Raw genomic sequence first — 26,211 nt, 5'->3', positions numbered from 1 at the left:
CGTCAAGACACAACACACACTTTCTCATCAGTTATCTTCATTTGGTGATATATACCCTTCGACATTTTCCTTGATAGTCACGATATCAGCGGCGTTTTGATTTATTTTCCGTTCAAGGGAAGTGAATCTGATGTCGAGCGCAAAACGCAAACGAGTCCGCGAGAGCTGCATTCCTTGGTAGCCAGAAAGCGTAAGCCTCATTTGAGAATAAAGTACTGTATTTGATCAAAGCATGCAGTCAAGTGGAAATTCGTTTATTTTATTATGGCTACTGTAGGTCTATTCTAGGCTATATGAGTTTAGTTGGCTATTTGATTGCAATTTTGATGCATTTTCACAAGTAATTAAGGGTCTATTATGAGTCTATATGAAACAAGTATACCACTTATTGAATTTGGTGCATTTTAACAGAAGTTTCAGTCATCTGGACATTTCAGAGATACGAATGACCTTCGGTCCCGTTGGGTTCGGATAAGAGGGGCCCTAAAATAATACATTCACAGGGTCTCATGCAGTCTCATGTCACAAACATTATTTTGGGTTTTTGCTATAAGGCCAATTCATAAACTAATAGCAAGTAAAAGTGAATATTGAACCATAAAAAAGTTATCTCATTGAGCTTTAAGGGCTGTAAAAGTGAACCATTACCTCATTTCTCTGGCATAAAGTAAAAAGGAGGTGGGCTATGTTGAATACATTTCTTTTCCATCTTCCCTCCCCTAACATCTGAGATTCCCTCTCCTCGACCTCCTTGCATTCTGACAGCTAAACTCGCTCCTGTTGTGAGGAGACTTTCCGCTCTTCCTGAGAGAGGTCACCTGCTGACTGGGATTTAACTCGCGCACTAAAGAAATCCCTTCAGAGATTTATCTTCACATCCCTGGAAACAACACGGAGGACACCACTACAGTGATTTACCTTTTCACAGTTCTCATTTCAGAAGGTAGCCTACTCGGCTAAAATAAGTGCCGGTGTTTGTTTGATTTCTTTTTTTTTCTTTCTTTCTTTCTTTCTTTCTTTCTTTCTTTCTTTCTTTCTTTCTTTCTTTCTTTCTTTCTTTCTTTCTTTCTTTCTTTCTTTCTTTCTTTCTTTCTGTCTGTCTGTCTGGTTTCTTTATTTTGTCTGTTGCTCTGCTTTTACCAATTGAATTGTCATTGTAGCCTAGGCTAGCCTATCTAAATCGATTCAGTTGGTCACTCGTGTTGAACCATTTCAGTGAATTCACTCAGACGACATATGCCTAGTGTTGAGTGAGTGACCTGCAAGCATCATCTCTATCACTAGCCTACTGTCTGCTCAGAGTGACTGCCTCTCCAACGCATCTCTGGTAGGCTACCATGGAACAGTTGTTCCCAGCTCTGTCTTAAATGTCTAATTGAAACCAATAAAGACCAGTCTTTCCATAGTGAAGTGTGGCTGCTTCCCTACAGACAGGCCCCTTGATGTGATACATGGAAGAAGGGCAATTCCGGTGCCCATTTGAGTGCATCTTAAATAATGGCCACGTTTTAATTTTATGATTTTAAGATGGACCCACTTTCAAAATCCTTTGCTGTCTGACAAAGTGAGCCATAACAAACTCATGTAACATGGACCTCAGCTGCTCACATGTCTGGCACTTTTCAACCCAGTTATCTGAATGTGAACAGTGTTCAGCTGCCATTGGTCTGCAGTTGGCTGGAAAGGGCGTCCTCTGGATGCACTAGTGTTTACATTGGCCTTAATGTCGTCAGAGCTCCTATAATACCAACTTTGGGGGGAACAGACCTGCTCTTATGGGACTCGACCACACCACACTGGCTGAATGGACACAGTGTAGAGGTAGCTCTGTTTTCGCATAACCTGACGGCTAATTAACTGTCACTTAGTGAAACAAGATGTTATAGTCAATTTATGCCTGAAAAGCCTCGCGCCTCCTAGTTTGAAACAAAAAGTTTCAGGTCATATGCCTACAAGGTAACTCTTTGCTATACCAGTTTTCTTGTGGGTCACATCTACATAATGGAACCCTTTATGCACTAAAAAGTGAGTCTAATCTATATTTCTACTGCCACAAAGTGTCCGGTTGAAGTCCTCCACATGGGTATGGCCATGGGGCATTTCAGCTGGCAGGGACCTGTAGAATCCGTGGCCCCTGCCAGAGTGGCCTCCCTCAGCCTGAGCAGACGGAATTGTCGCTCACCTGAGAGGTTATCCCAGGACAGCGGCCCAGTAGGGGAATGCTCCTCCGTGCTTCTCCGTCATATAAATCTGTCCTCCACTCATCAGTCACACTGCAAGTCATACATGCAAGTTACACACTGTATAAGGCAGCATAGTCCAAACCGGAGAGCTTTGAGCAAGTGTAAAGATTAAGATTTGCCTTGTATTTTTGAATATATCCACCGTTCATTGTGATGTTACTACTGGCATTATAGTCCATGTTTAAGTGTGTACTGCCTTACAGTATTATGTATGTTAAGATTAGTGTGGAAAACGTGTGTTGTGTTCTACATTATGTGGGGGTGTAGCTGCCAGTCTGAAAATAGCATGGGGTTCATAGTAACTAATTGTGTTAGGTGAAAGTCTCACCCTCATGGCTCATTTGTTGGTCATGTTCCTTCAGCAAAACTACATTGTTCACTAGCTTTAACTCAAACACCCTGCACTCTTTAGGCTATACTTCTATGCTTAAGCTGGTCTAGAAATGGCAATTCAAAACGTACTGTACTCATAATAGTGTACTGTTCCTGCCCTCCACTATGTTAGCCATGATGTCATGCATTATGGGAGCAGTATTGGAAAACTGCACAGGATGGGTTGGTACCTTAAGGGTTTAAAACCTGATAGAGTTTTCTGTAATATTCATAGAGCTGTAGAAATGACTAATATCTGACATTTAAATGGTATAGTGGTGAATTGTTTTTTTTTTCTTTTTGATTTCAGGTAAAATATGAACAAGTGGATATTATTACTATCGGTGTTTCTGCAAGTCAGCTCAGCAACATTCAGCTCATCATTTATGTATGAGGACCACTCCTTTCTGGGTACGTTTCAATATGCTTTCTGTACAAGAAATAACATTTCCCTTTATTGCGGATGTGTACATACTGTATGATTCAGATTCAGACAACTTTATTGATCCCACATGGGGCAATTCATTTGTAGCTTGCTCAAGTAACAAAAACATATTGAGCAACAACATACAACAACAATATTATTCCATGCTATACACAGTCCAGTATGTATGTGTTAGTATTTGTGTGCAAGTATGTTTCTATATATGCGTATCTTCATCCTCCCAAGACCCTGAGGATGTCCTGAGTGTCAGCATCCCTCTGAAGCGCCCACAGTACCCTCTACTAGGCGGTACTATGCTACTACCCTGCTACTTCCAGGTGGGAGTCTATATTTGTGCTAAATATTCAGTTAGATGGTTCATTCATTTGCTGTCCTATCATTGAGTAGCTGTGATGCCCGTCCCTCTCCCAGGACCACTCTGTCCCTGACCCAGGAGCCCCCCTCATAGCCCCCCTCGCTCACCGCATCAAATGGAGCCGCGTCTCCAAGGACAAGGTGTCTGTCATCCTTGTGGCCATGGAAGGACGGATACGGATAGAGGAGGACTACCTGGACAGGGTTCACATGGTAGGCTACCCTATGAACCCCACAGACGGCAGCATTAAGATCACAGAGCTGCACTCCAACGACTCAGGCACCTACCGCTGTGAGGTCCAGCATGGCATCGAGGACAACCATGACACAGTCCACATCCAGGTTCAAGGTAGGGTCATAACAATCTCACAGCTCCCTGTTCTGTTACATAGGAAAAATTGACTTTGTAGTAGAGTAGGGAGCCCTTGGGAGTAGTAATCTTACCCACGGGATCTCAATGGTATTTTGGGGGTATTTCTGGAAATACCGCTCTCAGCCTCAAGAGGGAGTAGTAATACTACTCATTGATGCAAAATGTAGCATGGTGTATGTATAGGCTAGTCCCCCTCCATGTGCAGGCAGAGAATATTGCCAAGTAGGCGCTTTTGCCTTTAGCCTCACTTTTGATTTCCTTTTGCGAATGTTTCACAGAAGCTACTGTAAGTTTTGAAACCCTCATTGCGATGTCTATTTATCATGTTTAATTTATGCAAACAATTTGGAACGTTCTTCAGAAGCCGTTCAAATTTAAGCAGAGCAGACACTTGTAAAATGTCCTTACCGGCAGCAGTACAAGACAAATTTGCAAGGAAGTATAGGAAATCTATTCTGTAGGCCTATGATCCCACGATTCCTATAATTCAGAAAAGATATGTCATTCAGCTTTCTCGTAATCTGCAGTGTTATTGTTAATTCCTTTTGTCATTTATGTTTTTTGTTTTTTTTCAATCACCAGTCAATCAAAGGTTACAATTGAACACGCCTATTCAACTGTATTTATAAGCCATGTTCCAGGCTGTACCGGGAGAGCTTGTAGTAGCCTACTACAACAGCACACATTACAGTGCCAAATAATTATGACGTTGCTTTGGAGGTAGAGGAGGCTGTCAGTAGCCTACAGTAGTTAACCTGCCTACCATCTTAGCATCCAGGAAGCGATATGGAGAAAAGGTTGTCGTCTGAAACCTGTTTCCCTCCCTAGGTATTGTGTTCCACTACAGAGCCATCACCACACGCTACAGTCTGACCTTTGAGCAGGCCAAGGCAGCGTGTGTCCAGAACAGTGCTGTCATCGCCACCCCTGAGCAGCTGCAGGCTGCCTATGACGACGGCTTCCATCAGTGTGATGCCGGCTGGCTCTCTGACCAATCTGTCAGGTGTGTCTGTTACACTCAAACATCTCTTACTGGCATAATCTAGCTTCTTCTTCATGTGCGTGTCCCTTCACCTAGTGACAGAACTTAACAGCTCACTTTTTCGGTTCTGTGGATACGGATAGAAGATGACGCACCATTGTGTTTTGGTTTGAAAGTTTTCCATTTCGACAGAGTTTAATGTTAGCATTCGGTTGAGCAAACCTTCTAAATACAGACGTCTGCCTGGACTGAGCCCCTGAACGTGTCACTTCCTCCAGACTTACAGCCTCTCCTCTGTCCTGTTTCCACCCCTGCACGCTTGGCCAACCCTAAACAACTCTGTTTACATGTCTCTGATATCACCTCTGTTTGACATTACCTCACAAGGGAAGCTTACACTGCTAAATACTGCTAAACTATTGCTGATGATTTTTCCAGTTACTGTGCAACTAAACATATTGGTATTATTAATGCAATAATAGCAATAATAGATGGTAATTGTGGATAAGCGCACATTGTGGATTAGATACCTCAGTAACCGTTTTTCTTTGAATCATAGGTACCCAATCCATGACCCACGCGAGAACTGCTATGGAGACAAAGATGAATTCCCTGGGGTGAGAACCTATGGAGTAAGAGACGTCAACGAGACTTATGACGTATACTGTTTCGCTGAGAAGATGACAGGTACATACATCTCTGATCCTTCACACGTGTTTCTGGTTGACCCATGTTCATTTTAAGCCATCATAATAGTCTGCCATCATCCTTCTCTGACCTAGGCAGGGTGTTCTATTCTGGGTCTGTGGCCAAGTTCACCCATGCCGAGGCTGAGGAGCAGTGCTCCAAGCAGGAAGCCAAGCTAGCCACCACTGGCCAGCTCTACCTGGCCTGGCAGGCTGGGCTGGACGTCTGCAGTGCAGGCTGGCTCGGGGACAGGAGCGTTCGCTACCCCATCAACATTGCCAGGCCACAGTGTGGAGGGGGACTTCTTGGGGTGAGGACAGTGTACCTACATGTCAACCAGACAGGATACCCTCACCCAGACTCCCGATATGATGCCTTCTGCTACACAGGTAGGTTCTGTGCTACTGTACAATGACTCCTATAGGTAAACAAATTACTCTAATGAATGTGCACATGACCCATGTTACTCCTCCTCATATGTCTTACCCAGAATCCTCTGATGAGGAGGGTTCTGGCATGCGGTCGGGGACAGAGGATGGAAGTGGCGTGCTAAGCGTCACCAAGGTAACTGAGAGCCCCGAGGTGTTCTTCAGGAGCAGCACAACAGAGAGCGAGGCACAGGGAGCCCTGGTCACCCAGAGGCCCCCCAGCCTTAGCTTCACGGAGCTGCCCCTACCCCACCCACCCAGCGGCACAGAGCTCATCACCGAGGGGCTGCAGAGAGCCACGGTCGGACCAGGCGATGTGACGCCTCCAGCAGGTCAGTGACAAGAAGATATGAGCCAAATCTGAGCTAAGTTTAATGTTGTATGTTCAGAATACAATGCTGTGGAAGTATGATATTGATCCCAAAACATAATTTCATGATTCCCTAGAGAGGTGATAATTACATGAATCACCATGCAAAAGTATTCCACATTGAATTTGAGGTGATATCCCCTCTATTATGAGAATTATGATGATTCTGCTCTGGCAAATTTAAGCAAAGACTGTGTTCGTAGTGCATTGCGATGAAACTGAACCGGATCCACCAAAATAAACAAATTACTTTCAAACGTTCTCCTCTCTTTGTCTAGGCGTGGTGTTCCACTACCGTGCAGGTTCTAGCCGCTATCTGTTCACCTTTGTGGAGGCCCAGCTGGCGTGTCAGAGTGCTGGAGCCTCCATCGCCTCCCCGGAGCAGCTCCAGGCGGCCTACCTGGCCGGCCTCCACCAGTGTGATGCAGGCTGGCTCCTGGACCAGACTGTCAGGTACTGTTGGAATGAAGGTGATGAGGAGGACTCATACCTGTGTAATTCATATTCAGTGAATAATCCTGCTTATTTTCCTGTCCAGGTATCCCATCGTGTTTCCTCGGGAGAAGTGTGCTGGAGACCTAGAGCATCTGCCAGGAGTGAGGTCCTACGGCCTGAGGCCAGCAGATGAGCGATATGATGTATACTGCTACATCGACAGGCTCAAGGGTGAGAAAAGATCTTACCCTTGACCTCTGTTGTATAATTGCAGTAGAAATGACACTTGTGAAAGCACTCCCTCAACTCTCGCTGTCCCTCCTTCCCACTTTTCCACTATTCTCTCCCCTCCAGGCCAGCTTTTTCATGCAGGTTCCAGTGAGGGTTTCACCTATGACGAGGCCCTGGCCCATTGTCAGGGTCAGAACGCTACCCTGGCCTCCACAGGAGAGCTCTTCGCTGCCTGGAGACTGGGTTTTAACAAGTGCCGTGCAGGCTGGCTCCTGGACCGTAGCGTCCGCTACCCTATTAACCAACCTCGGGCCCAGTGCGGGGCTGGCAGGACTGGGGTACACACTATCTATTCCCACCCCAACCAGACTGGCTACCCAGGCCCATATGCCAGATATGATGCCTACTGCTTCAGAGGTAAACAACTGACATCATTCATTGGGTGACTTGTGGGACTTTTATCTAAACCAATTTAATCTCATCAAACTGATTTCTCCTCAGCGGACATCTATCTTGCCAATGAAACTGGATTGAACTTTACAGAAATAGAAGAGGCTCTGGTTAACCGCACATCAATAATTGATTTAATGAGGCCTGGTATGTAATCACATCTCTCTTTATATAAAAAACAACAACATGAGGGATATAAGAGTAATTGATGAAGTTAACTGATGTTTATTGTTCTCTTTGTGTTCTCCTCTGACTTGCCCTCTATTCTCTTTTCTTTTCTCCACAGTCCTTCCCTCTGTCGCAGCTCCCATCTCTGTAGAGCCGTCAGGTTCTGGTTCTGGAGCATCTGGAGCCAGTGGATCCTCTGGTGATCATTCTGGGGATCTGTCTGGTCATCATTCTGGGGATCTGTCTGGTGATCATTCTGGGGATCTGTCTGGTGATTACTCTGGGGATCTGTCTGGTGATCATTCTGGGGATCTGTCTGGTGATCATTCTGGAGATCTGTCTGGTGATCATTCTGGGGATCTGTCTGGAGATCACTCTGGGGATCTGTCTGGTGATCATTCTGGGGATCTGTCTGGTGATCACTCTGGGGATCTGTCTGGTGATCATTCTGGAGATCTGTCTGGTGATCATTCTGGGGATCTGTCTGGTGATCATTCTGGAGATCTGTCTGGTGATCATTCTGGAGATCTGTCTGGTGATCACTCTGGGGATCTGTCTGGTGATCACTCTGGGGATCTGTCTGGTGATCATTCTGGGGATCTGTCTGGTGATCATTCTGGGGATCTGTCTGGTGATCATTCTGGAGATCTGTCTGGTGATCACTCTGAGGATCTGTCTGGATCTGGGGGAGCCTCAGGCGGCAGGATTGCTGTGATTCCCAGAGGAGCGTCGAGCCTGGGCAGCGGAGACCTGTCTGGCTCAGGGCTCAGTGGAGAGGGATCTGGGATAACAGTCATCTTCTCAGGAAGTGACGTTCTTCTGTCCGGAGAGGGCTCTGGATCTGGAGGTTCTCTGGAGGTTGGTGAGGGAAGCACAGGGATTCTGACCTTTCCTTCCGGGATGGGCTCAGCGACTTTCAGTGGCAGTGGAGACCTGTCGGGATCACACAGCGGCTCTGGCTTCGGCTCTGAGGATAGCGGCTCGACGTCGGACAGCTCTGGAAGCTCTGGGGAGAGCGGGGAGTTTTCTGGCATGTCTTCAGGTTCCAGCTCTGGCAAGGAGTTTTCTGGATTCAGTGGATTTCCATGGGGACACTCTCTCTCAGGTTCAAGCGGCATGTCTGGGGAGGAGTCAGGCAGTGGAGACACTCAGGTCCTGTTGATCGACGGCAAACTGTGGGAGGTGTCCACCCCGCACGCCAGCAGGGAGCAGGAGCTGGGCGGGGGCCGTCTGGAGCTCAGCGGCTCCGGGGACAGCTCAGGGATGACGAGCGGCCTGTCTAGCGGTGACCTCGACAGTTCAACCTTCTCGGGTAGTGGCTCTGGGCTCTTTTCAAGTGTGACCTTCCTGGGGTCAGGGCTCACAGACCTCACGGGGTCACCGTCAGGAGAGCAGGAAACCTCTGGGTTCTTACAGTACGGTTCTGGAGACAGTGGAGGCTACACATCTGGTTTCCCATCGGGGGCCACGTCTGCAGCCTCTACATCTGGATCTGGGTGGTCTGCCAGCGCAGAAGAGGGGGTAGTTACCTTCATGACCGATGAGGTCCTGACTGAAGTTTCCACAGTGACCACTGTCTCCATGGAGCTGGGGAAGGGGCCAGTGGAGATTAGTGGAGAGGGAAGCACCAGCAGTGGCCTCCACTCAGGCAGTGGGGAGACCTACACAACCCAAGCTAGCGGTGCTTCCTCTGGGGCTTACTCCGGAGACCCCCACCCCATGATCGTGTCCTCTCCTCCCAGCGACAGGGAGCTGGCCGTAGGCACGGAGGGACCCGAGGAGGCCTTGGCAGGAGCAGAGCTGGTGATGACCACAGAGGAGATCTATGTTACTTTTGGTCCTGTCCTGGCGCCTGCAGGTCTGGCTGCTGCGGCCACCACAGCCCCTGCCATCTTCTTGCCGACACCTTCTGTCATGGAAGAACCGGCATCAGCAAAGGGTGAGATCTTCTCTCTCATTGGGTCTTTGTGATACCACTCTATGAAATTGTTGGTATTCCGATGCAATCAAAATGATCAATGCCAAATGATTACAAACTGCAGCTCTATGTTCGTCTTTAGGTGGCCCTAACCCATGTGAGCCTAACCCGTGTGGTGGAGGATTGTGCTCAGTGGAGGATGGCATTGGTCTGTGCCACTGCCCTCCTGGGATGACAGGGAAGGAGTGCCAGTATGGTGAGTCCTCACGATGGGAGATCATATATGCTAAATTGAACATCTTCAAAGCTTTTAGACTTTCTGATTTCTGATTGGACTCTCTTTCTGAAGCTTGTACTGTACATGTAAATGTAAAACATCTTTGCAAGTAAAGTTTTTCAATGTTTCTGATCAGTGTACTCCTTGCATGGTTACACTATGTTGATTCTCTGTTGCATTCTGTTAATCGGGTGTTAAGCTACGCATTTATCCATAACAATTCTCCTGTTATGTTTGGCGAGTTTTTTTGTTCCTTGGTTCTGTTTTGTGTTGTGTCGAGATGTGTTGTGTTGTGTGTTGTCATCGGTTCATGTTGCCTGCATCTGTATTGGGTTTCACTTGTGTTGTATGTCACACTACAGTATGTCTACGGGGGTGGCAGCACGTGTGTGTATGTGGAGGTCCTGGCCCTTTCTTTGTGTCACACTGGTTCAGGGTGACTGTCTTGTCGTCCTACCTTGTGTTTGCTCTGCTGTATGCCAATAAGCTCCATTAAGCTCCATCTCCGTACTGCTGCATGTCTGCTAATTCCAGGGTACACGCACTCTGTGCCTACAGTACATGAATCTGAACTCTGATCTGCTGCCCAACAAAAATGCTGATTCAGACTTAGGCTAACTGCAAATATGACAAGATGCAATATAATGCACTGTACATCTCTACCAAACTTATGAATGAAGCTAGCATTCACACGTTTCAACACTTAAATGTCATTATTCAATCATGTAAAATCGCAGTACAGCTAAAGTCTGGACCATGATGTTGCAACAGCTCTAAGTATTCTGATTCCATGACTTCCCAGATCCACCCTCCCCTGTCCCTCCCCCATCTCCCCTGTCCCTCCCCCATCTCCCCCATCTCCCCCGTCTCTCCCCCATCGCCCCCATCTCTCCCCCATCTCCCCCGTCTCTCCCCCATCGCCCCCATCTCCCCCATCTCCCCCATCGCCCCCATCTCCCCCATCTCCCCGTCTCTATCAATCTCCCCCGTCTCTCCCCCATCTCCCCCGTCTCTCCCCCATCGCCCCCATCTCTCCCCCATCTCCCCCGTCTCTCCCCCATCGCCCCCATCTCCCCCATCGCCCCCATCTCCCCCATCTCCCCGTCTCTATCAATCTCCCCCATCTCCCCCGTCTCCCCCGTCTCTGCCCCATCTCCCCCGTCTCCCCCGTCTCTCCCCCATCTCCCCATCTCCCCGTCTCTCCCCCATCTCCCCCCTCTCTCCCCCATCTCCCCGTCTCTCCCCCATCTCTCCCCAATCTCCCCGTCTCTCCCCCATCGCCCCCATCTCCCCCGTCTCTCCCCCATCTCCCCCATCTCCCCCGTCTCTCCCCCATCTCCCCCATCTCTCCCCAATCTCCCCGTCTCTCCCCCATCTCCCCGTCTCTCCCCCATCTCCCCCATCTCCCCGTCTCTCCCCCATCTCCCCCGTCTCTCCCCCATCTCCCCCGTCTCCCCCGTCTCTCCCCCATCTCCCCCATCTCCCCCGTCTCCCCGTCTCTCCCCCATCTCCCCCGTCTCCCCCGTCTCTCCCCCATCTCCCCCATCTCCCCCGTCTCCCCCGTCTCTCCCCCATCGCCCCCATCTCCCCCGTCTCTCCCCCATCTCCCCCATCTCCCCCGTCTCTCCCCCATCTCCCCCATCTCTCCCCAATCTCCCCGTCTCTCCCCCATCGCCCCCATCTCCCCCGTCTCTCCCCCATCTCCCCCGTCTCCCCCGTCTCTCCCCCATCGCCCCCATCTCCCCCGTCTCTCCCCCATCTCCCCCATCTCTCCCCAATCTCCCCGTCTCTCCCCCATCTCCCCGTCTCTCCCCCATCTCCCCGTCTCTCCCCCATCTCTCCCCATCTCCCCCATCTCCCCCGTCTCTCCCCCATCTCCCCCGTCTCTCCCCCATCTCCCCCATCTCTCCCCCATCTCCCCGTCTCTCCCCCATCTCCCCGTCTCTCCCCCATCTCCCCCGTCTCTCCCCCATCTCCCCCGTCTCTCCCCCATCTCCCCCATCTCTCCCCCATCTCCCTGTCTCTCCCCCATCTCCCCCGTCTCACCGCAATCTCCCCCATCTCCCCATCTCTCCCCCATCTCCCCGTCTCTCCCCCATCTCCCCCGTCTCACCCCCATCTCCCCGTCTCTCCCCCATCTCCCCCATCTCCCCCGTCTCTCCTCCATCTCCCCCGTCTCTCCCCCATCTCCCCCATCTCCCCGTCTCTCCCCCATCTCCCTCATCTCCCCGTCTCTCCCCCATCTCCCCCATCTCCCCCATCTCTCCCCCATCTCCCCCATCTCTCCCCCATCTCCCCGTCTCTCCCCCATCTCCCCCGTCTCACCCCCATCTCCCCGTCTCTCCCCCATCTCCCCCATCTCCCCCGTCTCTCCTCCATCTCCCCCGTCTCTCCCCCATCTCCCCCATCTCTCCCCCATCTCCCCGTCTCTCCCCCATCTCCCCCATCTCCCCCGTCTCTCCCCCATCTCCCGTCTCTCCCCCATCTCCCCCGTCTCTCCTCCATCTCCCCCGTCTCTCCCCCATCTCCCCCATCTCCCCCGTCTCTCCCCCATCTCCCCATCTCCCCCGTCTCTCCCCCATCTCCCCGTCTCTCCCCCATCTCCCGTCTCTCCCCCATCTCCCCCATCTCCCCCATCTCCCCGTCTCTCCCCCATCTCCCCGTCTCTCCCCCATCTCCCCCGTCTCTCCCCCATCTCCCCCATCTCCCCCGTCTCTCCCCCATCTCCCCCATCTCCCCGTCTCTCCCCCATCTCCCCCATCTCCCCGTCTCTCCCCCATCTCCCCCGTCTCTCCCCCATCTCCCCCATCTCCCCCATCTCCCCCATCTCCCCGTCTCTCCCCCATCTCCCCGTCTCTCCCCCATCTCCCCCGTCTCTCCCCCATCTCCCCCATCTCCCCCGTCTCTCCCCCATCTCCCCCATCTCCCCGTCTCTCCCCCATCTCCCCCATCTCCCCATCTCTCCCCCATCTCCCCGTCTCTCCCGTCTCCCCCATCTCTCCCCCATCTCTCCCGTCTCCTCCGTCTCTCCCCCGTCTCCCCATCTGTTCCCCATCTCCCCCGTCTCTCCCCCGTCTCTCTCCCATCTCCCCCGTCTCCCCCGTCTCCCCCCCATCTCCCCCATCTCTCCCCCATCTCACGTCTCTCCCCCATCTCCCCGTCTCTCCCCCATCTCCCCCGTCTCTCTCCCGTCTCCCCCGTCTCTCCTCCATCTCCCCCGTCTCCCCCGTCTCCCCCCCATCTCCCCCATCTCTCCTCCATCTCCCCCGTCTCCCCCGTCTCCCCGTCTCTCCCCCATCTCCCCCGTCTCTCTCCCGTCTCCCCCGTCTCTCCTCCATCTCCCCCGTCTCCCCTGTCCCTCCCCTATCTCCCCCGTCTCCCCCGTCCCTCCCCCATCTCCCCGTCTCTCCTCCATCTCCCCGTCTCTCCTCCATCTCCCCCGTCTCCCCCGTCTCTCCCCCATCTCCCCCGTCTCTCCCCCGTCTCTCCCCCATCTCCCCCGTCTCTCCCCCATCTCCCCCGTCTCTCCCCCATCTCCCCCGTCTCTCCCCCATCTCCCCGTCTCTCCTCCATCTCTCCCGTCTCCTCCGTCTCTCCCCCATCTCCCTGTCTGTTCCCCATCTCCCCTGTCTCTCCCCCATCTCCCCCGTCTCCCCTGTCCCTCCCCCATCGCCCCCATCTCCCCCGTCTCCCCCGTCCCTCCCCCGTCTCCCCCTGAGACGCCGGTCTCACCCGCACCCCTTTGTTACAGAGGTTGATATCTGCCATTCCAACCCGTGTTCCAATGGAGCCACCTGTGTTGAAAGTGCGGACTCTTACAAATGCTTATGCCTGCCCAGCTACAGAGGAGACCGCTGCGAGATCGGTATGAGGTCGGCTTCAGCTAATGAATACTAACAACAACCTCTCAAAAACAACAGGAGCAATGTAGATGTGAAGCCACTGGTCTTCATTAGCATGTTTGATGATGGTTTGGAGTTTGAGTCAGTTGGCTGTGTGGATGCCGTGTGGAGGTTGTGTAATTGCCGTAAGCCACAGATCTAAGATCAGCTTTACCATCCCAAATCCTGACCATCAGCATTTGGAGGAAAAGATCAATGACAAAGATCAGTGCCTGAAGGCAACCCGACTCTGGGCTGTGCTCTGTGTTTTTTTCTGGGGTAGAGAGAGAGGGATAGGTTAAGGGGTGATGAATAGAGGTATGTTTTTATTGCCCTTCCTTGTCAGCAGGTGTGCAAAGTAGCTGAAGTAGCCGTTAAGTGAATTTGTGAAGTCATTAAGGTGTGGTGGTGGAATGAATGAAGCCCTTGAATGTTACACTGGAGAAAAACTGTGGAAATTATCAAGGTCTACTACGTATACAGATGTCCCTCTGCAAGGAGCGGCCCGCAGGTCAACTACTACTGGACATATCTATCTACCAACTTTCCATGTTGTTGCAATGACTCCATAATGGAAAGATGTAATGCTTGGATACCTGACTTTTAAACAATTACATAATGGCTTCTTAGGCAAGACAAAAATAATTTGTCAAAAGTAAAAGCATACCTCCAAGTATGAGCCTTGAAACACTGCAGGGGTTGTGCACTATCAAGCACTGTGTATCAGCTGAAGCTACCAGTACCACCACCAATAACCCACACATGGCTGTTGAGAAGATCCTTGTGTGCTTCTGAATGGAAGAGATTGGGTAATAGATACAGTACAGGCTCGTAGCCAGCCTTGTGGATGGGGGGGTTCGTTTTTTCCAATAGTGGCCCGTATCGTTTCGAGGGGGGGGCAGGGGGGTTGTCGGGCGGACAGATTATTTTGATTGTCGGGCGATTTGTTGACGCGGGGGGGAGTGTGGACCTTTTGTCTTAAATTCTGGACCTTTTGTCTTACATTCTGGACCTTTGGTCTTACATTCTGGACCTTTGGACTTAAATTCTGGACCTTTGGTCTTAAATTCTGGACCTTTGGTCGTGAGGGGGGGTTCGTTCGATCCACCCGATCCCCCCCTGGCTACGGGCCTGCAGTATTTTGGTTTTCGTTCCAACCTTACTTACCCTGTAGCTATGGACTAAAAGGATCGTTTGAGTTTCAAGTTAGAGTTGAAAAGATAGTTTTCCCCCAAGTTAGGACTAGTGTTGCTAATGGCCTCTAGGGCCATGTGTGATTGTCCCAGGTGTCATGTACAGTATGAGGTTTGAAGGAAGTTTCAACTGAGAGTTTGTGACGCTGGGATGCTCGTGGATTTCACACCTGTTGTGTTGCTGGTCCAGATGAGCAGCCCTGTGAGGAGGGCTGGACCAAGTTTCAGGGGAACTGTTACCTGCACTTCCCTGAGAGGGCAACCTGGCTGGACGCAGAGCAACGCTGCAGGGACCTCCACGCTCACCTGGTCAGCATCATCACGCCCGAGGAGCAGCACTTTGTCAACTGTGAGTGTATTTGTCTTTGTGTGTGTGTGTTTGTTTGTTTGTTTTAGTTAATTTGATTAAGAGGGACAACGTACCTTAATTAACACACAGTGTAAATGCACTGGATTTTAGCCTAAAGGCTAGTTTCCGTCGGCAGTCCCCCTGTTTGCGTGTGCGCATGTGTGTGTGTGTGTGTTAAAGAGAGAGAGAGAGATTGTGAGAGCATATTATCACCCTTTTCCCCCTAATCCATGAAGCGAACGCCCAGGACTATCAGTGGATCGGCCTGAATGACAAGACGGTGGAGAATGACTTCCGCTGGACAGACGGGACCCCCGTGGTGAGTCAACCGTGTAGACCTGCGTTTCACTGCGCACCCTCGTCCGCCACGCGTCTCCTGCATCCCTCTGGAGCGTCTGCGGCCGACCGTGCAGGTCCTCAGACATTAACTTGCCGCAAAATACTCGCTTATCTATGCGTATGCGTTGCTAAACAGCACGTTTACTGCGAGCTCTCCAGGCGACTAGTGTAGAGACAACGCTTTATAGACTAACATCCTGCCTTCACCTCAGCAATTTGAGAACTGGAGGCCAAACCAGCCCGACAACTACTTCAGCTCTGGAGAAGACTGTGTGGTGATGATCTGGCATGAGAATGGCCAGTGGAATGACGTGCCCTGCAACTACCATCTGCCCTTCACCTGCAAGACCGGCCCAGGTACACACAGAGACCGGGGTGTGGTCAGCCTGTACACTTTACATCTGATACGAGTGCAATGTGGGTTGTGTGCAATAGTCTATGTATGTGCAATGTGTTGTGTTGTGTATGTGCAATGTGTTGTGTATGTGCAATGTGTTGTGAGTAATATGTGTAATGGGTTTTGTATGTGCAATATGCTGTGGACAACGTGTTGTGTGTAGTATATGTATGTGAGACATGTGATGTGTTGTCCTCCTCTGTTTCTATGTATAGAGTTGATTTGTGCAGCAAACGAGTCCAAGACAAATTTCCCTGAGGGGACAATAAAGTATATTCTATTCTATATGGCCTGAGGGAGATGTAGCTACATTAAGGAACCATGTTTTTGCCTACTGTCAAGGCTGTGCCAGGTGAGATCTCATCTGGTGTGTCCCTGCTCCCCCCAGTGTCCTGTGGCTCTCCGCCTGTAGTGGAGAACGCCAGGTCGTTTGGGAAGCAGAGGGAGCAGTACCCAGTCAACTCCATCATCCGCTACCAGTGTAACGCTGGCTTCACACAGCGCCACATTCCTGTGGTGCGCTGCCTGGCAGACGGACAGTGGGAGAAACCTCGGGTGGAATGTATCCAGTGTGAGTACTCGCTCTTTTACAAAAATCTGTCATTTCCTCCAAGCCCTCATTATCAGATAAAATCAGGTACATTAAAGTTGTTTCAAATACTGTGTGCGTGTGTGTGTGCGTGTGTGTGTGTGTGCCTGCGTGTGTGTGTGTGCGTGCGTGCGTGTGTGCGTGTGTGTGTGCGTGCGTGTGTGTGTGTGTGTGTGTGCGTGCGTGTGCCTGCATGCATGTGCATGCGTGCATGCGTGTCACCAACAGCAGTCACATCCAGCAACAGAATCCAGAGATCCACCAGAGATCGATCAGGATCAACCAGAGATCGATCAGGATCGACCAGCAGCAGACTTCACTGAGCGGAATAACAGACAAAGAGCAAAAACATGTACAGCACAAATGCCATTTTTATCTTATGGAAGAAGATTTACATTTTTAAATGTCCACCTTGTAGATACATGAAAAGACCAAAGCAAGCTAGAGCAGTACCATTTTCCTATGTTTGTTTCTAATATGTGACTATTTAAAAAAAGAAAAATTATCCTGATTTGCTGTTTTTGTTCCCAAAAGTTATGCTTTTTAAAAAAAAAAAAATTGTTTTATAATTGTATCAACCTGCTGAGTTATGCTGTTAATTAAGTGGGAGTTGTTGCCATGCCAACCAGACTTGTGTGACTATAGATGATCATCAGTCTCTCTTTGATCAGGTCCAGGTTTGTTCCACAACAGGAAAAAAAATCCAGACGTAAATATTCCACCTAGACTGAATGATATGAAGAGGTGGTTTAGCACTCTGGTATGAGCCAAGGGATGGTTCGGTTCAGTCGGATAGATACTTGACTGTCAGAGAGTTACTGAAGCTGCCTGCACACTCACGGTGGGAGGAGAGCAGCATTTGATAGGTGGTTGTTCTCTACTCATGTCTGTTTGCAGCAGATACTGTATGAACCAGGCAAAGTAGCCTACAGCAGAGACAGATCTGGTGTGCTACATGTGCAATTGCAGCAAGCAATTATGAGTCACCAACGTCTTGTACGAAGAGGATGTGACATGTTAAAGGGATCTGAAAATCAAAGCATGTTTGATGTTTTCCAACTCATTTCATTCATTTACACCTGAGGATTTGGTCTAAAGCATGTACTGTAAAGGGTTCTAAAGCATGTACTGTAAAGGGTTCTAAAGCAGGTACTGTAAAGGGTTCTGTTGAACAACTGGCGTGGGATATAGATTCCTGACAGGCATCTTTGGATGTGTGAAAAAATCAGACAAACCTTAGTTTGGGAGCAAAATGCCCCGATAAAATAAATGGTTAATAGGGGAAATGTTATTTAGTAAAATTGTATTTAATCCGAGCCATGAGAGAAAGCAAGCAAACCCCACTTGCAACATGCTGTAGTGTTTATGCCACAGACCTATATCAGTTGTCTAGAGCAGAGCACGTAATGTGAATACACATCCAATTATTTATTGAGTTCACAAAGTAATAGTATCTTGCACACTGGGCAGGCTTGGTACTGCAATGTACTGAGCCTGTCATTGCCAAACAGCTGAGAGGGTTCTCTACAGCCCCACGAGGAATCTGATCAATGGAACAGGATTGGGGTCTATTCCACTTCAATTTCAGTCCAGTGTAAAACTCGTTGTATTAATTTAAGAGGCTGTAGATGAATTGGAATGGACTCCAAGAGGACATGTTTCAGTCTTTTCTTGTCTTTGTGTTCAGTGGTGTTGCCGGCATCTTCCAGCAGGCTGTGCAGTGCATAGCATCTCTACGTGTGTATCAACCAGCTCTCATGAAGAAACTGGTATCTGTTCCATGTTTTTCTAATATAACCTCACGAGACAGGCTCAGGACACCCCATCGCAGTGCGAGTTTCTTCTAGTCCTTAAGTTTGCTTAACGCATGCACTTCTTATGCCTCAAGTTACTGTATGTGGAGGCTGTGCCTCCCTTTCGCCTGCTGTGACCTATCAGAAACAGAGAATTACAATCAAAGAATTCACCTTGTGCTCCCTTCAGAACAGAAATAGAGTATGGATCATACTATGAGCCAGGCCAGGCCTCATCATTCATGGCAGGTCTGATTTCAATGTAGCGTCTGCTGTCGTCACAATATACACCGTCATGTGGACAGCATAGAATATAAATGGTTGGATATGGCACTGAATTCTAATGATAATCCTTCTGGTCTAAGGCACTCCTGCAACAAAACTCACTTTTAGGTATGATATTCCCATTTCTGAAGATCTGTAGAATCTATCCTGATGTGCCTGAAATTACCAGTTTATGCTTGAATGTCTGTATTCTCAAAATGTGTAAAGGAAAGCCAAATAAAAATACTGTTACTGGTTCGAGTTTTATTGTATGCCTGCAGTGAAAATGGAACGCCTTAGACAATAATCTTGTTACTGTCAGACAAGTGGTGCAATGCACCTCTGTATGTGGCTGTAATACACACCTTTTTAAATCATCACAGTAGTCCTTATGATTTCTACTAAGCAGAAAATAGGAGCTCTGTTTAACTTGGAGACCTGACGCACAACAAAGATCAATCACTCCCGTCTCATTCCAGGAGGGTCACCACCCAAACATTCCAGGTAAAGACAACAAAAGAGTCTTTCACCTTCCGTCTGGGTCTCAGTGGACCCTGTGTTTCTGAGGCAGCAGGCTGTTGTAAATAGGATGTGGCCTTGAGTCACTGGAATAATAAAATTACTGTACATTTCTATTTGCCCAACAGGGCTGGTAGCTGATGTCGTCAGTTCTGCTCTGTGAGTGAAAGGAGCCCTTGTTATAGTACACTCTGTGTGTGCGTGTGTATGTGCATGTGTGTGCGTGTCTGTAAGGTGAAAGGGGGTGACCAAATCTTACACAAGCACATTTCCTATCTATTTTAACAAAATAAGTTATTACCAGTGTCCAATAAAACTGAAAATAGACCACCACCTACATCCGCTGAGGTAAATTAAGATACAGTACAGATATTTATATTTCACAGAAGTAGAGGGCCACTTAATTGTCCCTGATTATTCCAGTAATCCATTTAAATATGCTGTGAAGTTTACAGTGGATGAATACAATGCTACAGTGCACGAGGTATAAACAACTATATGCATACAGTATGTAGGCTACAATACTGTATTTGAAGATGACATGGCATTACTATGAGTGGTTGACCCTGTGTGAAAAGGAGTGTCATTACTGTGGACACACCACCACTACCAGGGGGTTCTATCCATTAACATACATCAGTGGTTTTATCCCAAATTGTTTTGCAATCTTCTCAACTGTTATATTTTTTCCTTTTGAAGAGGCCTTTAAGACCCAGCTGGATCTAGGCTACTGCAGGGTTTTGAGTTGACTCTGTGTTTGCAGTGTAGCCAAAATCCGCGCACCCCTGTTTCAGGGGGACCACAGTGCGGGGCCTTGTGATAAAGAAGCGCACACTCCCATCAGCCACCCAGCCGGCATCACAGAGGTCCAGCCCCAGGGTTCTCCAGCCGGCATACAGCTGGCCCACCTTGGACATCTCATCCCCGACCTCCTGGACGCCTGCTGGGTCTCAGTAAACCTCTGGTCGCGGTCGCGCCATCTCCGCTTCATCTCCCATTCAAATCTGACTGCGCATCTACTTTGCTTTTTATGGTAAAACATAAATATGGTGTTGGTTGCTGAAAACAATTTGATTTGACATATATATGCTAATGTAAAGGTCAGCCTAGAACTCAATGGGATATTGTTATGACTGTAATATCACATTATTAAACAATCCTGCAGTAAAAATTAATGAAAGATGTACAAGAGGATGTGTTGAACAAGAGTCATTTGGAGTTTGCTGAAACAATTTGATCTGAGCACTTCATTGAAGTCTAAAGGTAAGCCGATACAGAATTCAATGGGATATTTATGTTTTACCGTAAAAAGTACGGATGTAGATGCGCAGTCAGCTTTGAATGGGAGAAGAAGCGGAGATAGCGCGACCGCGATTATCCGAAGTGTAGATGACGTGACCGCAGTCATTTATCTTACACAGCGGAACTGTTGACAGTCATAATTGGGTAACAGTGGGTTGAGGAGGTCCGACCAGATAGGGTGGTGGTGTGTAGAGACTCCAAAGTATACAGGGAAGTCACTTATTAGAAGAAAGGGACTGGAGATCTGGCAGCACAGATGGGAAGAGGACCTGGAAGGGAGGGCTTAGCCTACTATGTGTCATATCTTGATCAATAACTGAGGTCCACACATCTAGTAAAAGTACTGAACTTTACTTGCATGTTTGCCATATGGTCGAAAGATCACTTTACATGTGCACATCTATGGTCTAATGGTGCATTCGTTTGTGGTCGGAGGTAGCAAGTCGCAAGTGGCAAAATACCTACCTCCGACCTGTGTGCATTCGAGCTATATACCATTATATCACAGTTACCTAGTTATATCTATATACCATGATATCACAGTTACCTAGTTATATCACAGGTACCTAGTTATATCTAGTGCATTCGAGCAACTGGGGGCTGAGAAACATATCTGAATTTGCGACGAGGAAGTGCGAGTTCATGAGGTGTTTTATTTAATCATTCCTAGTAGCAAGTCGCAATTTGCCACCTCCCAGTTATAAACGAATGCACCATAACACTTGTCTGCCGTTGACTACCTGTAATACAATAACCAAGATAAGGCAAGAGCGCCCTCTACTGGACTGTTGGTGCGCATCTCCTCAAGAGCTAGGATACCACACATCCAAAAGTCTAGCAACAATGAACTCTTTGCACAAGCTCCACTACTTCCTGAACCTCTACAGGCATATTTATTTCCTGTCCCATGCTATTGAATGGAAGTGATTAATCAGGCGTGATCAGGTGTGCCGCACCTGATTAATCACTTCCATCCAATAGTATAGGACATAAAGATGCCTGTAGAATTTCAGGAATGGTAAATGGACTGCACTAATATAGCGCTTTTACACCTTAACGCACCTTCACCTTTACAATGGCCTCTCATTCACCCATACCAATGGCGGTAGCTGCCATGAAAGGTGCTAACCTGCTCATTGGGAGCAATTTGGGGTTAGGTGTCTTGCTCAAGGACACTTAGACATGTGGACAGTCGGAGCTGGGATTCGAACCACTGACCCTTCGAACATTGAACGACCCGCTCTACCAACTGAGCTACAGCCGCCTCATGATGGAAGTAGTGGAGCTTGTGCAAAGAGCCTATTACAGCTACAGTTGGGTCTAGAAGAGAGGAAGTTATTATGACACGACTCAGACTGAACACTGGATACAATCAGAGAGGCAGGACAAGATTGAAGTCTAAGGGGGTTGGTGGGCACTGAGTGTAGGTAGGACTCAGCAGGAAGGCACTTTTCACGTTCTTGGGTGACATAGTATGGACGTTTTTTGGTGTCTTTATTTAAATGGCAATGCATTTTCCAATTGGCAATTCAATATTCTTCGTCATGCAATTTGAAAATGCAAATTGGGATTGCATTTTCATTTTCAACTTCTGCGTTCATTATTTCACTCAATATTAAAATTAAAATGCAATCGTGTGATGTGCAATTCCATTTACCAGTTATGTATGGAAGTAAGGGATTGCATTTTCATTCTCATAAAAGGTTTTTGGCCTCTTTATTCAAAGTGGCAGTGCAAATGGGATTGCATTTTCTTTTTCAATTTTTGCATGCATTCTTTAACTCAATATTTAAATTAAAATGCATTTGTGTGATTTGCATTTACATTTTCATGTACCTGCATGTATTGCAGTTTGAAATGCAATAAGGGATTGCATTATCATTATCATAACACAGGGCTACAACTGGTGGGGATATAGAATGTAGGCTGACATGATACTGCACACTCTTGTACAATAGGTGGCGGAATGCACCTCTAAGCTGGAGGATCCGCCATAAAACCAAAAGAGGAAGAGAAAAATTGCAAATGTAGGCTTCATGACAACAAGCTGTCAACAGAGAAGCGACGAGGCAGAAATACAGAACAATTACCTCGTAAGTAACAGACTCTTCTAAATGTCAATGACAGTTATGGGTATTATATTATAATTATTTGATAGGAAACATCAGCAAATCTTGCAGGTCTGATTTTTAGCCAGCTAACCGCGGCATGTTGATCCTCATAAAATGTATGACTAGTTAACGTTTTAAGTTAGACTTGTTTACAGAGCTAGCGAGACATTTGCCGTTAGCCAAGTCAGCTAGCTCCCAGCTCACAGCTAGCTGGCCGAATATACAGCTAGCTGAAAGAACAACTGAGTTTGCTATGGGCTGCTCCTCTTCTCATATAGGCAGATATTCACTGTAATTAGCTAGTGCTAGTGCTAGTGCTAGGCTATCTTGCTGATCTTGCTGATCCACTAGCTAAATACATGGAATTTGCTAGCTCTTTAACTAGCACTACACTTTTGCTGCTAGCTAATTATACAGTAGCTGGTATATATTGTTGTGGTAAATTAATGACACGTCAGTTAGCTATATTCTTAACGTTATAATTGAAGTTCTAGGGTTTGGGGTTGTCTGTTTTGTGTGATACTGCATCTACAATTTTAAAATTTGTTGCTGAATGGTTGTTCCCATGTTGTTATACCAGGCAGGGCTGGAGAATGAGCCTGGAGCTGATCCGCTACTGTAGGTTGAGACAAGAACATTAATACCGGAATGGGGTGAATCTGGGTTCGGCTGTGTCCAGTGACACCTGATATGAGTAATGATTGAGTTAGGATCCCCTATGTGCTGTTTTGGTTTAGCAGCTTTCGCATGTGCTCGTAAATCTATTGCCACTTTTCAGTTTCAGCGTGCTGTCATTAATGGATGGCATAACTTTTGTAGTTAAAAAAACATCGGTAGTCGATCGCTGTCGGTTTTATGTTACACAGATGCATATATAACATAATTTCACACCAACAAACTGGAATGTAAGCCCCAACTCCAAAGCCTTGAGTAATCCACTTAACCATTGAAAGAGTTTACTTTAAATAAACCATGTGCCAATATTATGTAATGTAAAAAGGATTTCCCGGTGTTTGCCTGGCTTCAGTTAAATACTGTGTGTGCTATCCACAAGATGACGGATGACTGATTGAGAGAGATGTTTGTGTGCCTGAATCTCTGAGGCTTATTTCTAGAAGGACTAGATTTTAGGCTAATGCTACCACCACTCAGCTGGATCCACTTAATCAATTTTGTTTATCAATGATAACTGATCAAAGATGAATGATCTTCTTATGATTTTGTTGTTCCAATTTTGTATGTTGTTGCACTTTTAGTAATCTACTTAGCATATCCTGTACAATCCACCTGTTGGCTAACTGCCCTGTTTGATATTTGATTGAGCCAAATAATTTTTTATGAGTTAAAGCAAAGCCTAGGACATGTTTCTTTCTACCAGTCTGAGGGTAAACTTTTTTCCATGACATCGCCTAACAGGGTAATGACTCACTGGTTACAACGAACAGAGGGCTTAGTGGCCCCTGGGTGAACTGGCTTTTTGCTTCTCTCTGGAAAATGTAAGGGCAGGATCTATGCCCCCCCCCCCTTTTGCTCTCTGTAAAGCGCATTGTCTTGCCTCTGTATGAAATGCGCTATACAAATAAAGTTTGACTTTTATTTAGTGGGAGATGTAGGCCACTGCCTGTCCACAGGGGTCACTCAGACCAGCAGCTTTTGATGGCCTGATATTTTGCAGGTCCAGATTGTAGCATCCTGCTGAAGTCAGGCCAACAGTATAACATTAGAGTAGGCGTGGGGGTGATTAACACTACGTCATACTGACTGCTGCTAAAGATGAGCCAGGCCTTGCCTCAACCAATGGAACAGTATGGAACTAGGCCTGCCAAACAGTATGGAACTGGGCCTGCCAAACATTCATGTACAGTAATACCACAGAACACTAGCAGCTGTAGAATGTTGTCTAGCCTCTAAGCTAACTTCTGTTTGTTTGTGTTTCTATTTCTAAGATTCCTTTCCTCTTGGACACGTGCATACGCACACACACACAGGGGAGTGGGCTGTTGTTGGACCGGACCCTTCTGGCCCCTGAAGAGACTCGAGGAGCCCAAGCCAGTAATTTGAGTCTGTCTGCTGCACGAAGGAGGAGATTTAAGCAACAACCTCCTAAAAACCTTCCTTAAGATTGAACACCTGTCCCCTGAGTCCCTAACAGCCCTGCTCCTAGTCCCTCAATTCCCAACCCCCACCACCACCACCCAGGACCCTCCACCACAGTCCAACCCAGCCCAGGTCACATCCAGGACCCTCCACCACAGTCCAACCCAGCCCAGGTCACATCCAGGACCCTCCACCACAGTCCAACCCAGCCCAGGTCACGCGTCCAGGACCCTCCACCACAGTCCAACCCAGCCCAGGTCACGCGTCCAGGACCCTCCACCACAGTCCAACCCAGCCCAGGTCACATCCAGGACCCTCCACCACAGTCCAACCCAGCCCAGGTCACGTCCAGGACCACCCCGCCCCCTGGCCTGGTGCTCCCCCCCCCCCCATCAGCGTCCCGCCTGGGTGGTGTGTTGGGTGTGCGATGGCGCGGCGGGACGCTGAGGGCTGCAGCGGGCGACTGTGATGTCATTGCCCAACAGCCCGGGCGAGAGCCAGCGCAGCGCTCCCAGATTCTTCGTGGGCTGCGAGGACGATGAGAGCGAGGGCCCAGAGGACGACGGAAGCAGCAGCATGAGGACAGACATGGAGCTGTACGAGGATGAGCAGGAGGCAGACTCGGTACCACACCACACCTCACCACACCACACCACACCTCACCACACCACACCACACCATACCACACCTCACCACACCATACCATACCATACCATACCACACCATACCATACCACACCACACCACACCACACCACACCACACCACACCACACCACACCACACAACACTACCACACCACACCATACCACACCATACCATACCACACCACACCACACCATTACACACCACACCACACCATACCACACTACACTACACTACACTACACTATACCACACTACATCACACTACACTACACCACACTACACACTACACTACACTACACCACACACCACACACTACACACTACACACTACACTACACTACACTACACCACACTACACTAAACCACACTACACCATAGCATACCACACTACACCATACTACACCACGCCACACTACACCACACTACACCACACTACACTACACCACACTACACCACACTACACCACACTACACCACACTACACTACACTAAACCACACTACACCATACCGCACTCCGATTTAAACAAAAAAGGCTTGAAATATTTCACTTTGAATGGATCTAGAATACATGAAATTGTTTGAATTAAAATACGAAAAATAATGGACTATTTCCCAATATTCAAATTTTCTGAGATATGGCTAATGCCGGGCTCACACTACAGGATATTCTTATTCTTATATATTAACAGATATTCTTCTTGCGCATCTCAAACAAGCACACACAGCAAGATTTGAAAATAACGGCTGAGCACACTCTACAGGATCTTATCGTGCCCGAGGGAGCAACGAACCACTGGTCTCGCCGTCTCACTTGTAAAGTCGGGACGTAATAATCTTAAATTTCAAACATGTTTGATATTATCGGGGCAGCCCCGATGGGTCTACGAGCCGATCGGGAGGTATAAGATTGGATCTGTAAACCCCTCACATTACAAGATCATCTGGGCCAATCATCGGCCCCGACCAACGTTCCAGACCAGATTTCTCCTCCGATTGTCGGG

General features: G+C 48.3%; 2 protein-coding genes across 3 annotated transcripts in view; both read left to right on the top strand.

Moving 5' to 3' along the window:
* Window positions 1-2,085: 2,085 nt before the first annotated feature.
* Window positions 2,086-25,014, top strand: LOC311308327 (aggrecan core protein-like; the record flags this gene model as incomplete). Its single annotated transcript, XM_084437288.1, has 23 exons — window positions 2,086-2,211; window positions 2,926-2,971; window positions 3,286-3,377; window positions 3,472-3,763; window positions 4,616-4,790; window positions 5,329-5,456; window positions 5,552-5,845; window positions 5,947-6,216; window positions 6,533-6,707; window positions 6,793-6,920; window positions 7,044-7,337; window positions 7,422-7,517; window positions 7,657-9,477; window positions 9,599-9,712; window positions 13,485-13,598; window positions 14,998-15,156; window positions 15,393-15,475; window positions 15,708-15,852; window positions 16,281-16,467; window positions 16,710-16,833; window positions 19,852-20,010; window positions 24,417-24,522; window positions 24,623-25,014. The coding sequence occupies 23 exons, from the start codon at window positions 2,086-2,088 to the stop codon at window positions 25,012-25,014; spliced, it is 5,520 nt and encodes a 1,839-aa protein (XP_084293414.1).
* The window catches only part of ppip5k1a (diphosphoinositol pentakisphosphate kinase 1a), a 62,740-nt gene continuing 58,950 nt past the window's right edge, over window positions 22,422-26,211 (top strand). The window contains exons 1-3 of one of the 2 annotated variants that reach the window (XM_084436710.1): window positions 22,422-22,452; window positions 24,417-24,781; window positions 24,868-25,191. In XM_084436710.1, coding sequence (XP_084292836.1) covers window positions 25,036-25,191 — 156 coding nt within the window. In that variant the 5' untranslated portion in view covers window positions 22,422-22,452; window positions 24,417-24,781; window positions 24,868-25,035. Of the gene's footprint in view, window positions 22,453-24,416; window positions 25,192-26,211 lie in introns of both variants that reach the window. The other variant, XM_084436709.1, reaches the window with a different exon arrangement.

This window comes from Borostomias antarcticus (genome assembly GCF_949987555.1).
Source record: "Borostomias antarcticus genome assembly, chromosome: 4".
In the NCBI taxonomy this organism is placed as follows: domain Eukaryota; kingdom Metazoa; phylum Chordata; class Actinopteri; order Stomiiformes; family Stomiidae; genus Borostomias; species Borostomias antarcticus.
This window is presented reverse-complemented; position numbering and strand designations above follow the sequence as displayed.